The sequence below is a fragment of the Vulpes lagopus genome, chromosome 3 (genome assembly GCF_018345385.1).
Source record: "Vulpes lagopus strain Blue_001 chromosome 3, ASM1834538v1, whole genome shotgun sequence".
In the NCBI taxonomy this organism is placed as follows: Eukaryota; Metazoa; Chordata; class Mammalia; order Carnivora; family Canidae; genus Vulpes; species Vulpes lagopus.
In genome coordinates, this window is record NC_054826.1 from 16,120,566 (window position 1) to 16,133,028 (window position 12,463).

At 37.8% G+C, this 12,463-nt stretch overlaps 1 protein-coding gene across 7 annotated transcripts in view; it reads right to left on the reverse strand.

Annotated features, from left to right (window-relative positions):
* The window catches only part of RANBP3L (RAN binding protein 3 like), a 250,703-nt gene that overhangs the window by 35,387 nt on the left and 202,853 nt on the right, over positions 1-12,463 (reverse strand). For 5 of the 7 annotated variants that reach the window (XM_041750194.1, XM_041750192.1, XM_041750191.1 and 2 more), the window contains one exon: positions 11,111-11,175. In XM_041750194.1, the coding sequence (XP_041606128.1) occupies positions 11,111-11,156 (46 nt within the window). In that variant the 5' untranslated portion in view covers positions 11,157-11,175. Of the gene's footprint in view, positions 1-8,627; positions 9,590-11,110; positions 11,176-12,463 lie in introns of all 7 variants that reach the window. The other 2 variants (XM_041750190.1, XM_041750189.1) reach the window with 1 other exon arrangement.

Consider the following 12,463-nt stretch of genomic DNA (forward strand, 5'->3'; position numbering starts at 1 on the left):
GGCCTCCTAGTAGAACTTACCATCTGAGGTGTCTAGAGGATTCTGAATAGATGGCCTTCTGTAACACAGCATAAGGGTTAGGATGGATGCTATTGCCAGAGGCTACCAGCCTGTGTGCAGCAGCACCCTGCTATCTATGTGTGCCAAGATTCATCCCATAGGGCCAGCCTCTTGTCTTCAACCCCAAAATGTCGTACAATCTCAGTTTCATCTATGTGGTTACGTGTATCAGTAAATTTATTCCTTTTCTACTACTGGGTAGTATTCCAGTTTACGGACATGCCACAGTTTGCTTATCCCTTTATCTGCTTATGTACATCTGGGTTGTTCACATGTTGGAGTTCACAGGTATACAATCTACTATGAATATTCTTCTGCAAGCTTTTGGTGGACCTTTCATTTCCATTTCTCTTGGGAAAATACCTAAGAATGTAATAGAGGGGGCAGCCTGGGTGGCTCAGTGGTTTAGCGCTGCCTTCAGCCCAGGGCCTGATCCTAGACATCCGGGATCGAGTCCCATGTTGGGCTCCCTGCATGGAGCCTGCTTCTCCCTCTGCCTGTCTTTCTCACTCTCTCTCTCTGTCTCTCATGAATAAATAAATAAAATCTTTTTTTTTTTTAAAGAATGTAATAGAAGATCATAGGGTAGGCATAGATTTAACTATAAAAGAAACTGCCAGACTATTTTCCAAAGTGGTCATACCACTTCACAACAATAAATGGGAGTTCTGGTTGTTCCATGTTCTCTGCAACACATCATCATTGGTGTTTTTAACTTGAGCCATTCTAGTGGATGTGAAGTGATCTCTCACAGTGCTCTTTTTTTTTTAAAGATTTTATTTATTTATTCATGAGAGACACAGAGAGAGGCAGAGACACAGGCAGAGGGAGAAGCAGGCTCCATGCAGGGAGCCTGATGTGGGACTTGATCCCAGGACTCCAGGATCATGCCCTGGGCCGAAGGCAGGTGCGTAACCACTGAACCACCCAGGCGTCCCTCTCACAGTGTTTTTAATTTGCATTTTTCTGATGACTAATTATGTTCAGTATTTTTTGATGTGCTTATTGGACATTTGTATAACCTTTTTCTCAAGTGTCAGATCATTTGCCTATTTTTATTTATTTTTATTTTATTTATTTATTTATGATAGTCACACACAGAGAGAGAGTCAGAGACACAAGCAGAGGGAGAAGCAAGCTCCATGCACCGGGAGCCCGACGTGGGATTCGATCCCAGATCTCCAGGATCGCGCCCTGGGCCAAAGGCAGGCGCCAAACCGCTGCGCCACTCAGGGATCCCCCATTTGCCTATTTTTAAATCAAATTGTTTATGCTGAGTTCTTTACATATTCCGATTACAAGCTTTTTTTCAGATCTATATATCACAAATGTTTTCTCCCAGTCTTCTTCTTTTTTTTTTAATACTTTATTATTTGAGAGAGAGAGACAGAGATAGTGACAGAGATAGCAAGAGCGAGGAGGAAAGGGAAAAGAAGGCTCCTCACTGAGTAGTGAGCTCTACATGGGGCTAGATCCCAGGACCCCAGGATTCTGATATAAGCCAAAGGCAGATGCTTAACTGACTGAGCCACCCAGGTGCCCCTCAGTCTTCTCTTTTCTTGTATTAATGCTATCTTTTAAACAACAAATAGTTTTAATGTTGATAGTCTAGTTTATTTTTTCGTGTCTGTCTAAAAATTATCTATTACAAATTTGTGAAAATATTTTCCTATGTGTTCCTAAGCTTTTGTGTTTTCATATTTCATCTCAAACTAAGTTTTGTGTGAGGACTGTAACAAGGTCCATTTTAAGTGACATCTTTAACCATTTGTTCCAGAGCTATCTCAAAAAATACCATCTTTTCTTTCTTTGAATCATCTTAGTATCTTTGTCAAAAATCAATTGGCCAAAAATGAATGTGTCAATTTCTGGGCTCCCTCTTCTGTTTCAATAATCAAATTTCTCTCCTTATACCAATATTACGCCATCTTGATTATTATGGCCTGAAATCCAAAGCATAAGTTACCACCTTTGTTCTTCTTTTTCAAGATTCATCTAGCTATTTTAGGTTCTTTGCATTTACTTATAAATTTTAAATTAGCTTGTCAATGAAAAAGAAAAGCGTCTGCTGGAATTTTGATTGAGATGACCTTGACTCTTTAGATCCATCTGAGGAGGATTGATATTGTAACAATATTGAGCCTTCCAATTTGTGATTTAGTTCATCTTCTTTAACTTTTCTCTGCAATGTTTATTTGTTTTAAGTGTATAGGTCTTGCACATATTTTGTTAAATTAATACTTAAGTATTTTTTATAAAAAAGGTACTACTAAAAGAATAAAAAATTTCAATTTCCATTCATTCTTTGCTAATATATAGGAATACATTTTTTTTTTTGTATATTGACTTTGTATGCTGTTATCCTGTGACCTTGGTAAACTCATTTATTAGTTCTACTATTTTTTCCTAAAGTAGATTCTTAAAGATTTTTCTATACCGAGTATCATTCATCTGTGAATATAGTTTTTTTTTTCCAATATGTGAGACTTCTATTTCTTTTTCTTAACCTGCTACACTGGCTAGGACTTCAGTCCTACTCCATAATGTTGAATAGAAGTGCTTATAGCAGACATCCTTATTTTCTTCCCAATCTTAGTAGGAAAGTATTAAGTCTTTCATTGATAGTGAAAGTACTATGTTAGCTGTCAGTTTTTCAAAAATATTCTTTATCAGGTTGAGGAAATTCCCTTCTATTCTAAAACTTTTAGAGTTTCTGCATGAATGGCAGTTGAAATTTTTTTTTTTTGCATCTTTCTGGCACAGCGTTAATCATAATATTCCTTTATTATCCTTCTAATAGCTATAGGATCTATAATGACACTCTCTGTCATTTCTAATAGAGGTAATGTTTTGTTTCCTTTTATGGAAATTAACAGTTTATTAATTTCATTAAAATTTTCAAAAAAATAACTCTTGGGAATCAGAGATGAGCAAGATGTTTTTTCTTCTAGTTTTGGTTTTAGGAAAAGTCAAAATGAAGGTTGTTTTGTCTTTGCTTTTTTAAAAAATATTTTATTTATTTATTCATGAGAGATACAGAGAGAGGCAGAGACACAGGCAGAGGGAGAAGCAGGCTCTCCGCAGGGAGTCCGATGTGGGACTCGATCTCGGGACTCCGGGACTACGCCCTGGGACGGAGGCAGGCACTAAACCACTGAGCAACCCAGGCATCCCGGTTTTTACTATTTAAAGTTCATATTCAGAAATTTAATTAGGGATGGCTTTGGGCAGCTATGGCTTTAAAAATTTTTTGGTAAAATACAGATACCATAAATTAGCATCTTAATCATTTTTAAGGTAGCAGTTCAATAGTGCTAACTGCATTCACACTGTTGTGCAACCAATCTTTAGAACCTACTCATCCTGCAAAACTGAAACACTATAACATTAAATAATAACCTCTTATTCCCTCTCCCAGCCCCTGGCAACTGCCATTCTGCTTTCTGTTTTGGTGAATGACAACTCTAGCAATCTCATATTAATAGAATCATATAGTATTTATCTTTTTGTGACTTGCTTATTTCATTTGGCATAATGTCCTCAAGATTCATCCATGCTGTAGCATGTGTCAGAATTTCCTTTCTTTTTAAGGCTGAATAATATTTTATCATATGTATACACCACATTTTGTCCATCTATTCATTTGTCAATGGACGATGGGTTGCTTCCACCTTTTGGCTATTGTGAATAATGCTGCTAATGAGCATTGGTGTAAAGTATCTATTTGAGTCTCTGCTGTCACCTCTTTTCAGTTTATGCCTAGAAGTAAAATTGTTGGATCACGTGATAATTCTATTTTTAGTTTTTGAGGGACTGTCATACTGTTTTCCACAGCAGATGTACCATTTTGTATTCCCACCAACAATGGATAAGTGTTCTAATTTCTCCACATTCATGCCAACACTTGTTATTTTCCAAGGTTTTTTTCTTTTGATAGTAGCCATCCTAATGAGTGTAAGGTGGGAAAATGAAGTTTAAGCCATTACATATATTTTCCAAATCTATATATATATATATATATATATATATATATATGGCCATCCATTAAGGAGTTTTCAATGGAAAGGACTCCTGTAGTGTGTGGGAGCTTGAATGTGATCAAATCTAATAGAATATGAACTCTCTCCTTTCTAATTATTTTAAAGTAGTCTATATTTGTTTCCACCAATCTGTGCCTTTAAATGTGAGTTAAATGGTTTTGCAGATAGAACAAGACTCCTAGTTGGTGATCTTACTGATGTTCTGGGAGAGTGGTATATCCTGACACATGAGGACAGAACTCCTGTGCTCAGAGCCTTCCCACACCTTGCCTATGTATCTCTTCAGCAGGCTATTCATTTACTTCCTTTATAATAAAATGGTAATCAAAAATACAGGGCTTTCTTGAGTTCTATGAGTCATTTAGCAAATTTTAAAACCTGGGAGAGTTGTGGGAAGCCTTCAATTTGTAGCCATGCAGGCAGAAACGCAGGTGGCTTGGAGACACCTGAAATTTGTAGCTGGTGTTTTGAAATGATCAGTCTCATGAGACTGAGCCCTCAACTTTTGGAGTTACTAAGTCTGGATAATGCCAGAATTGAATTAATTAGTAGCACACCCAGCTGGTGTTAGAACAAGCAAATTCAGAAGGGATCTCAATGCATCTTGAGTATTTGCAAAGAAGATCCTTTGATATGAATCAATGAAGAAAATTAAACATTGTAATATTAGGAATAATGGATTTTACGAGTCAGCAGAAAGCAGGCCTAAATAACTACATAACCTTGGAAAAATCACTTGACTTTGAGGATTCCCAGTTTTCACATCTTTGAAATTGAGGATAATGCTGCATTATCCTCAATTAACAATGGCTGAACAATAACAATGGTTAACTTTATGTGTCAACTTGGCTGCACCACAGTGCCTGATATCTGGTCAAACATTATTCTGGATGTCTTTGTGAGGGTGCTTTTGGATGAGATTGACATTTAAACTGATGGACTATGCGTAGAGCAGATTGCTCTCTAGGATGTTGGTGGGCCTCATCTAATCAGCTGAAGGTCTGGACATAACAAAAGACTGACCTGCCCTAAGCAAGAAGGAATTCTACCAGCAGACTGATTTCAGATTTCAACCACAACGTTGGTCAGCTCTTTGCCTGGGACTATAGCCTGATGGCCCACACAGAGGATTTTGGACTTGCCAGTTTCCCAATTGTGTGAGGCAATATCTTAAAATATATATATTTTTATTTTAAAATATTATTTATTTATTTGAAATACAGAGAGAGAGAGAGAATGCAAGTACAGGGAGGGGCAGAAGGAAAGGGAGAGAGTCTCAAGCAGACTCCACACCAAGCTCGGAGCCCCAGTGGAGGCTCAATCCCAGGACCCTAAGATCTTGACCTGAGCTGAATTCAAGTCAGACGCTCAACTGACTGAGCCACCCAGGTGCCCCTTCAATAAATTTCTAAGTTTATCTCTGTCTCTGTCTCTATCTATCCACACACATACACACATACACAAACACACACATCCTATAGATTCTGTTTATCTGGAGAATCTTGACTAATATACTACCTCACCTGACTATTGTAAGAATTGAATAAAGAAATGTATTGAAAATTGTGTAATTTTTAGGCTACAGCATTATAAAACATAAATCTGGTTAAGTTTGCCTAGTACATACAGTAATGTGTACTGAACTTTGTTGAAGTTTTGTAGGCATAAATCAATGTTTACAAATATAGTCTCAGATCAATGTTATAGATAAATGGATTTGAACTCTCACAGAAGCTATCAGACAGCAACAGTTAGAGAGAGGAGCCAGCCTACTGACCTTTGGTTCTGGACTATATTGAATCTGTTGCTGTAGAATATAAATACCACGTAGACTGGAAACCATGGTTTAGTTGGCTTGATTCAACTGATGTGCCCAGTGACTGGCACAGTGCTTTGCATAGTCATTGTTCAGATAGCTGTTAAAGAATAAGTGACTTTTATCTAAGTGATCATCCAAAAAGTAGTTTTATAACATGAAGCACTTTAACATAGAGCACGGAAGGTTAGAAAGTATATACATGTTGAATCCGGTTATGCCCTCTCAAGAGTTAAATGTCAGTTAATTATGATCTGTATGTTAACCTAAAAAGCTGGAACCTTGGTGTGGCTGAGCGTAGGCCAAAACCACAAACTCAGAATGCTTCCGTGAATAAATCCACAGCTGGACCTCACTCTCTTAAACTAATGGCTTTGCTTTCTTGGAACTTCGCTAAACTTTGCATAATAGCAAGGTGCAAATATAGCTTGGAGGAAAAACCAAGGCCACCATACTGAATGAATACTTTTAAACTCTCAAACACTAACTAGTATGCTATTTAGCAGCATAGCAAACACTGCCCAGTGTCACTTGTCAATTCAGACCTCTCAATGACAGTTCTTACAGCAGTCAATGGCCAGTCTGGATCGCCTTAGCATACTTTACAACTCTATGGATTGTGGTTTATGTGGGCTGATATTTTGAGACTCGGTTGTGGAAGAATATGGTTGCTTTCAAACCATTCTAGGCAAAAGCTTCAGTATGAGAAAAGAGACCAGACTTCTAGTCTTGTTGGTATTTTGGGAAGTATGTCATCATAATGATTTTTCCAGTGTCCTCTGGTTATGGCCAATAAGAGGAGAGAACATTAAGACAGCCTGCCTTAAATTAAAACAACAGCGGGATAGTATTTCCACTTATAAAATTGGGGGAAATTTTTAAAAGTAATGCCTAGTACTACTGAAGATATACCCCTGAACTTCTGATTGGAGGACCAATTGGCAAAAAAACGAACACAAAATCTTAGAAACATACATATCCTTGACCTCACAATTCCACCACTAAGAATGTATCCCCCCCAAAATAATCTTATCTCTGCAATGATTTACCCATTAGCTTATGTGAAACACATGTTGTTTGTAATAGTGAAAAAATAAAAATAAAATGTCTAATCATAGAGAACTTCCTAAGAAATTTGTTATATCCATATAAAGGAATAGTATGCAACTGTTAAAAATAAGGTTGTAGAAGAATATATGATGACATGGAAATTTGTTCATAATCAATTATTAAATTAAAAAGCAGTTTACAAAACAATGACATATGAAATAACTATTTAAAAATCAAGCAAAAGAATAAGTTGTACATATGCACAGAAGCAAAGGCTAGAAGACTATACATTAAAATGTTAATAGCAACTATTTTTGGGTGATGATTTTTACCACCTCCTTTATGCTCCCCTAACAAATTGTATATAATAAATATGTTAGGAATTGGAGGGGGAGGTTACTTTAGACATTTAAAACAAAATGAAAAGCTGACAAAAAAAAACCTATGATGAATTAGGGTTTACTAATTGAAGGGACAGAATTTTACAGTACTATGATTAAACCCTGGCACATTCCAGGACTTTACATCCTAAGGCAGTTAGTTTAAAATAACTTATATAATCCCTGATGATACAGAATGGTCCTAAAAGTTTTTGCTGTTTCCATTTATTATATTTTCTATCCACACTATGCCAAGCCTTGTGCAGCATGAGGTGCAGGAACTAATGCAGGGAGGTGGCCTGACAGCTCATGCAAATGTCAGCACACAGATGCCACCTTGGAAGTGGGAGGTTTTAGCCTGCTAGCCAACACTTTCCATTCCACTAAAATCTAAAACTATGTCTATGGAAAAGTAAATAAAAAGCTCTTAGCCTAGATCCATACATAGATCCATCAGCAGCTATTGAGGGCAAGTTAGAAATATCTGAGGCCATTCTTAACCTCTGGGGAGTGATGATGTCATCTATGACAGCACCCTGCCTTTTTCTCAAGTGCCCCTTGCTGTCAGTGACAGAATGGATTGGAGGGATCATCTTGTCTACTCATGTCAACCATCTGCCACTAATTGATGCAGCTGGGTAGTGGATTTGAAATTTTAAAAAGATTGATGGTGAAAATGGCTGCCAGGTAGATAGTTTAGTCTGAATGAGCACCCATCGTGTGAAATGCGACACTTTCCCCTGTCTGGCTCCAGCTGTTCCTACATTATAACAGGGAAAGAGCCAAGAATATATTTATTTTTCCCACAAACAAATGAGTCAGAGACCCAGGCAAAAATTAGGTTTAAACTTTAAATCCAAAAGTGTGACATTAGTGGCAGGACAGGGAAGATAGTTCCAGGCTAACTTAAAGCTGGTGTCAGCGAATTCCCCTTGTAGCTGATCCAGCTTTACCTGGATGGGTGTTTTGAATTACCCAAGGCTAGTATACTCTAGAAAAATGACAGTGGCCAGAAGTTTAAGCACATAAACTTCATAATGACAAGTCCAAGGGATGTGCATTCTTGATAGTCTCCCATAGTCCTTTAAAAACCAATAGTGAATCCAAGTTAACTCACCCTTAGGCATCACTATTATGCCTATTCTCAGAGTTAAAAAATCAAATATTGTAAAGCATTTCACAACCAGGTTCCCCAGGTCCTTCCCCAGCCTATCATTCTTCCTGGAGTGCAAATGGCCAGGAAATCACTGAACACATAGTGCATTAGCCTGGCTGACTCACCTTGCTGTCGCTGGTCTTCTGGAAACTTCAGTTTACAGGTGGACAAACTGTCAAACAGATGGCTGCTGCCTTTTCTTTGTATAGTAGACATGGTGCTGGCAATATGGCTGTGGGTCCAGTATCACTGGGGCATTTCCTGCCCTTGGTCAGTTACCTAAAATGATCTTCACCAGATACCCAGAGCCACAGAGGTACATGCAGATCCTGTCCTTGAGTGTAAAACATTTACTTCTCTAATAAACTTCCAAAGTGCTTCCTAGTCATGGTTCTTGAAATAAATATTTGCTAGCATAACTTCCCCTACATATAAAGATGCCAATTCGTTTGGATAAAAACACAACTTAATTCTTCTTTCATTTCAGAGCACTTTGGAGCTTTCCCCTTATAATGTAAAATCCTACAAGATAACTATTTCTAACCAACTACAGTTTTTGGCAGTTTTTGACATCTGCTGACATGAAATCTAACGCCTCTGGTATTTAGAGAGGACTGCTAGAGTAATAGTCACAAAATTTTTAAAGTGCTGCTGAGTTAAATCAAGTGATTTCTAAGCCTGGTCTGAGTTACCCTCCGTGACAGCTGAAAGTGAACAGTTCTTAAGGGAAGCTGAAGGAGGAGGAGCCGAGTGAGCTAGGCTGATTAGCATAAAGAGGCAGGCAAGAAATGGCATTGGAGTTGCTTTGAATAATAGTGACCAAAGCAGGGATTCTAAAAGGATGCCCTGGTGTTACAGTAATTACATATCTGACTTTGCTACGTTGTAATTAAAACAAAATATCAGAGCAGGGGTTTATACTGCACGGCTACTCATTTGTATAGGCAACATCTAAAGGATATAACAGAACTGGTAATGAGCTCATGGAAATATACTGCTGGAACTTTCAGTTTCTGTAAACACCTCTGAGTCTTCAGAAGCGGGCAGTTATAGAGCAGCCTGCCTGCCAATGCAACTATTTGGAGTTCTGGAAGACAAATAAACACATTAGACATCTTTACAGAAATCTATCTCTGTTTCCCCTTAGACTATTTCCACTTCCAGGTCATAAAACAAAGCTTTTTCCAGTTTCCTTGTACTGAAATAGCATATTTCATTGAACTATTCATTGAAATAATAGAATATTTAATTATTGTTCAAAGAACATACCCTGAACACCTCTCATATAACTTGGAAGCCTCCTACCTCTGAAGTTGTAATGAATGCTGGGAGATCCTGCCCTTCAAGATTCACAGCTCTGTAGATTCTGAACAATGAAGGAGGAAGGCAGAGTAGAGTGTCCAGCCTCAAAGTCTGGGTGCCTCAGCTTCCTGGGCATATTTGGAAATTAGTGCTAAACCTGACCCCCTAACTAGGTGACCCCCAAGCCAGATGTGGGCAGGTGTCCTCCTTGTACTTTGATGCAATTAACAATAATTCCCCAAGCATACTCTGAGTTATGAAAACTCTTACGATATGTTGATTGTTCTTTCATAATTACTATGATTTATTAAACTGTTTTTATTATTTTAATAGTTTACCTATTGCAGTTTTAGGCCTCTCACAGTGCGACAGGTTGTAGAAGTATGCAGCTATTTAGAAAGAGTTACGAGAGAACCATAGTTTCTGCTTTACCGGTTGGCATTTATCTCCTACGGTCATGGTGGAAGGCTGGTGGAGGCATAAAGCTATTGATATTCTATCAAGTTGTGGACCTCACCAATAAGCATATTATTATATAGGTCAAATAACCCACAAAATTGTAAGCCAACCCTTGAGGAAATTGGATTCTTAAAAACATGCTTCTTAGTGAGAAATTTAAAATGTGTATATGATGGGCAGCCTGGGTGGTTCAGTGGTTTAGCGCCGCCTTCAGCCTAGGGCTGAAGATCCTGGAGACCTGGAATCAAGTCCCATGTTGGGCTCCCTGCATGGAGCCTGCTTCTCCCTCTGCCTGTGTCTCTGTTTCTCTCTCTCTCTCTCTCCCTCTCTCTGTCTCTCATGAGTAAATAAATAAAATCTTTAAAAAAAATAAAAATAAATAATAAAATGTGTATATGAATAGGTAGAAAGAATAGCATAATAAGTCCTATACGCCATCACTTGGATTCAATCATTGTCAACTCATGGCCAATCTTATTTCAAATCTATTTCATCACAGCCACTCCCACACCCCACCCCACCATTGGATTTAAAGCTTCCCACAGACCGTTGCATTCATAAATATTTCAATGTGTATTTCTAAAATGCAAAGACTCTGAAAAATAAAGCCGTAATAAAATTGTCACCTTTTTAATATTTAAACACAACTCCTTAATGTAATTGAATATTAAAATGGTGGTCTTATTTTCTTGATGTGCCATAATTAAAAGAAAAAAATACATTTTGTTCAAATTGGGACCCCAAGGTCCACACACTGTCTTTGGTTGATATGTATCCTAAGTCTTTTTCATTCTGTAGGTTTCTTTCTGAGACAAAATGTTGCATACGGATTAATAACTACACTTACCCTGATTTATGTCTGATTTTTCAAGGAAGCCCCTAGATGTCTCCATTTTTCTTATGCATGTAAAACTGCGGGGAAAAAAAGGGAAAAGGAATGGTTAACTAACCACAGAGGCTATGACAGCCAACTTTCTAGCTTTCTGTTAGCGTCCTGTGTAATCTTGAATCACGTACATGACATTTCTGAGTTTGTGTCTTCATTCGTCAAAAGAAACAGACATTTGGTAAGCAATGCAAGAAATTATTCAACATTCATTCTGTGGCTATAAAGACCTGTGAAAGGAAGGAGTACTCTGCTTTGTCTTTGGCTACGGCCTGAAGAGAAAGAAGTAGATTTAAACCTAAAAATATGAGTAGGATTTGGGAATGTATTTGAAAATCTAAGCCCTCGATTTTCAAACCTGGCTGTGTAATTACTCTGGGAATGTCATAAAGATAGAATTCCTGAACCCCAACTACAGAGTTGGAGGTATGGGGTAGTGTCTGGAATATATATGTATATACACACACACATATATTAAGAATATGTATTATAGATATTATATACATGCATATATATAATATATATATTCTTTTTAACCTGACTTTCTCCCTCCAGCTTCATTGACACAATGAACACATAACCATTGTGTAAGTTCAAGGTGTACAACATGGTGATTAGAAACTTTTATATCTTGAAAGATGATCAGCTCTATAAGGTTAGTTACCACCTCTAGCCTGCCACACAATTACCATTTGTTTTTTGTGGTGGGAACGTTTAAGATCTATTCTCTTAGTAACATTCAAGTATATGATATTGTAGGATTAGCTATAATCAACAATCCTATACATTAGACCTCCAAACTTGTTAACCTTATAACTGTGAAGTTTTACTCTTTGACCAATATACTTCCCACTTCCCCCACCCCCAATCCCTGGTAACCATCACACTACTCTCTATTGTTCTGAATTTGGCTTTTTTAGATGGAATATTTTTTAAAGTCCTCTTATCAGGGTAAATAAACAATCTGCTTACATAGACCTGGTTTTCTCCATTATTTCATTCATTATATCTTTCCTGAGAGCTGATGCAACCAAACAAGAACTCCTTAAATGTAGTTTCCAATGCCACAACATAGGGAAGGGACTAGGGACCATACTGGGGGAGACTCCCTGAGCAGCTCCTCTTTGTCCTATGGTTGTGCATCATTGAGTCAGCCCTGGGCAGTGACCCCGTGATTGATTACTTGAGTTAAGGAGATTCCTGGGCTCCTACATTGCATGTTGAGTCACATGCCTTCTCTGGGAGGAGTCTCTGTTTTGGCTCACCAGTTTCCACTGGAAATAACCCAGTGCAGCTGAAAGCAGTATGTTATAG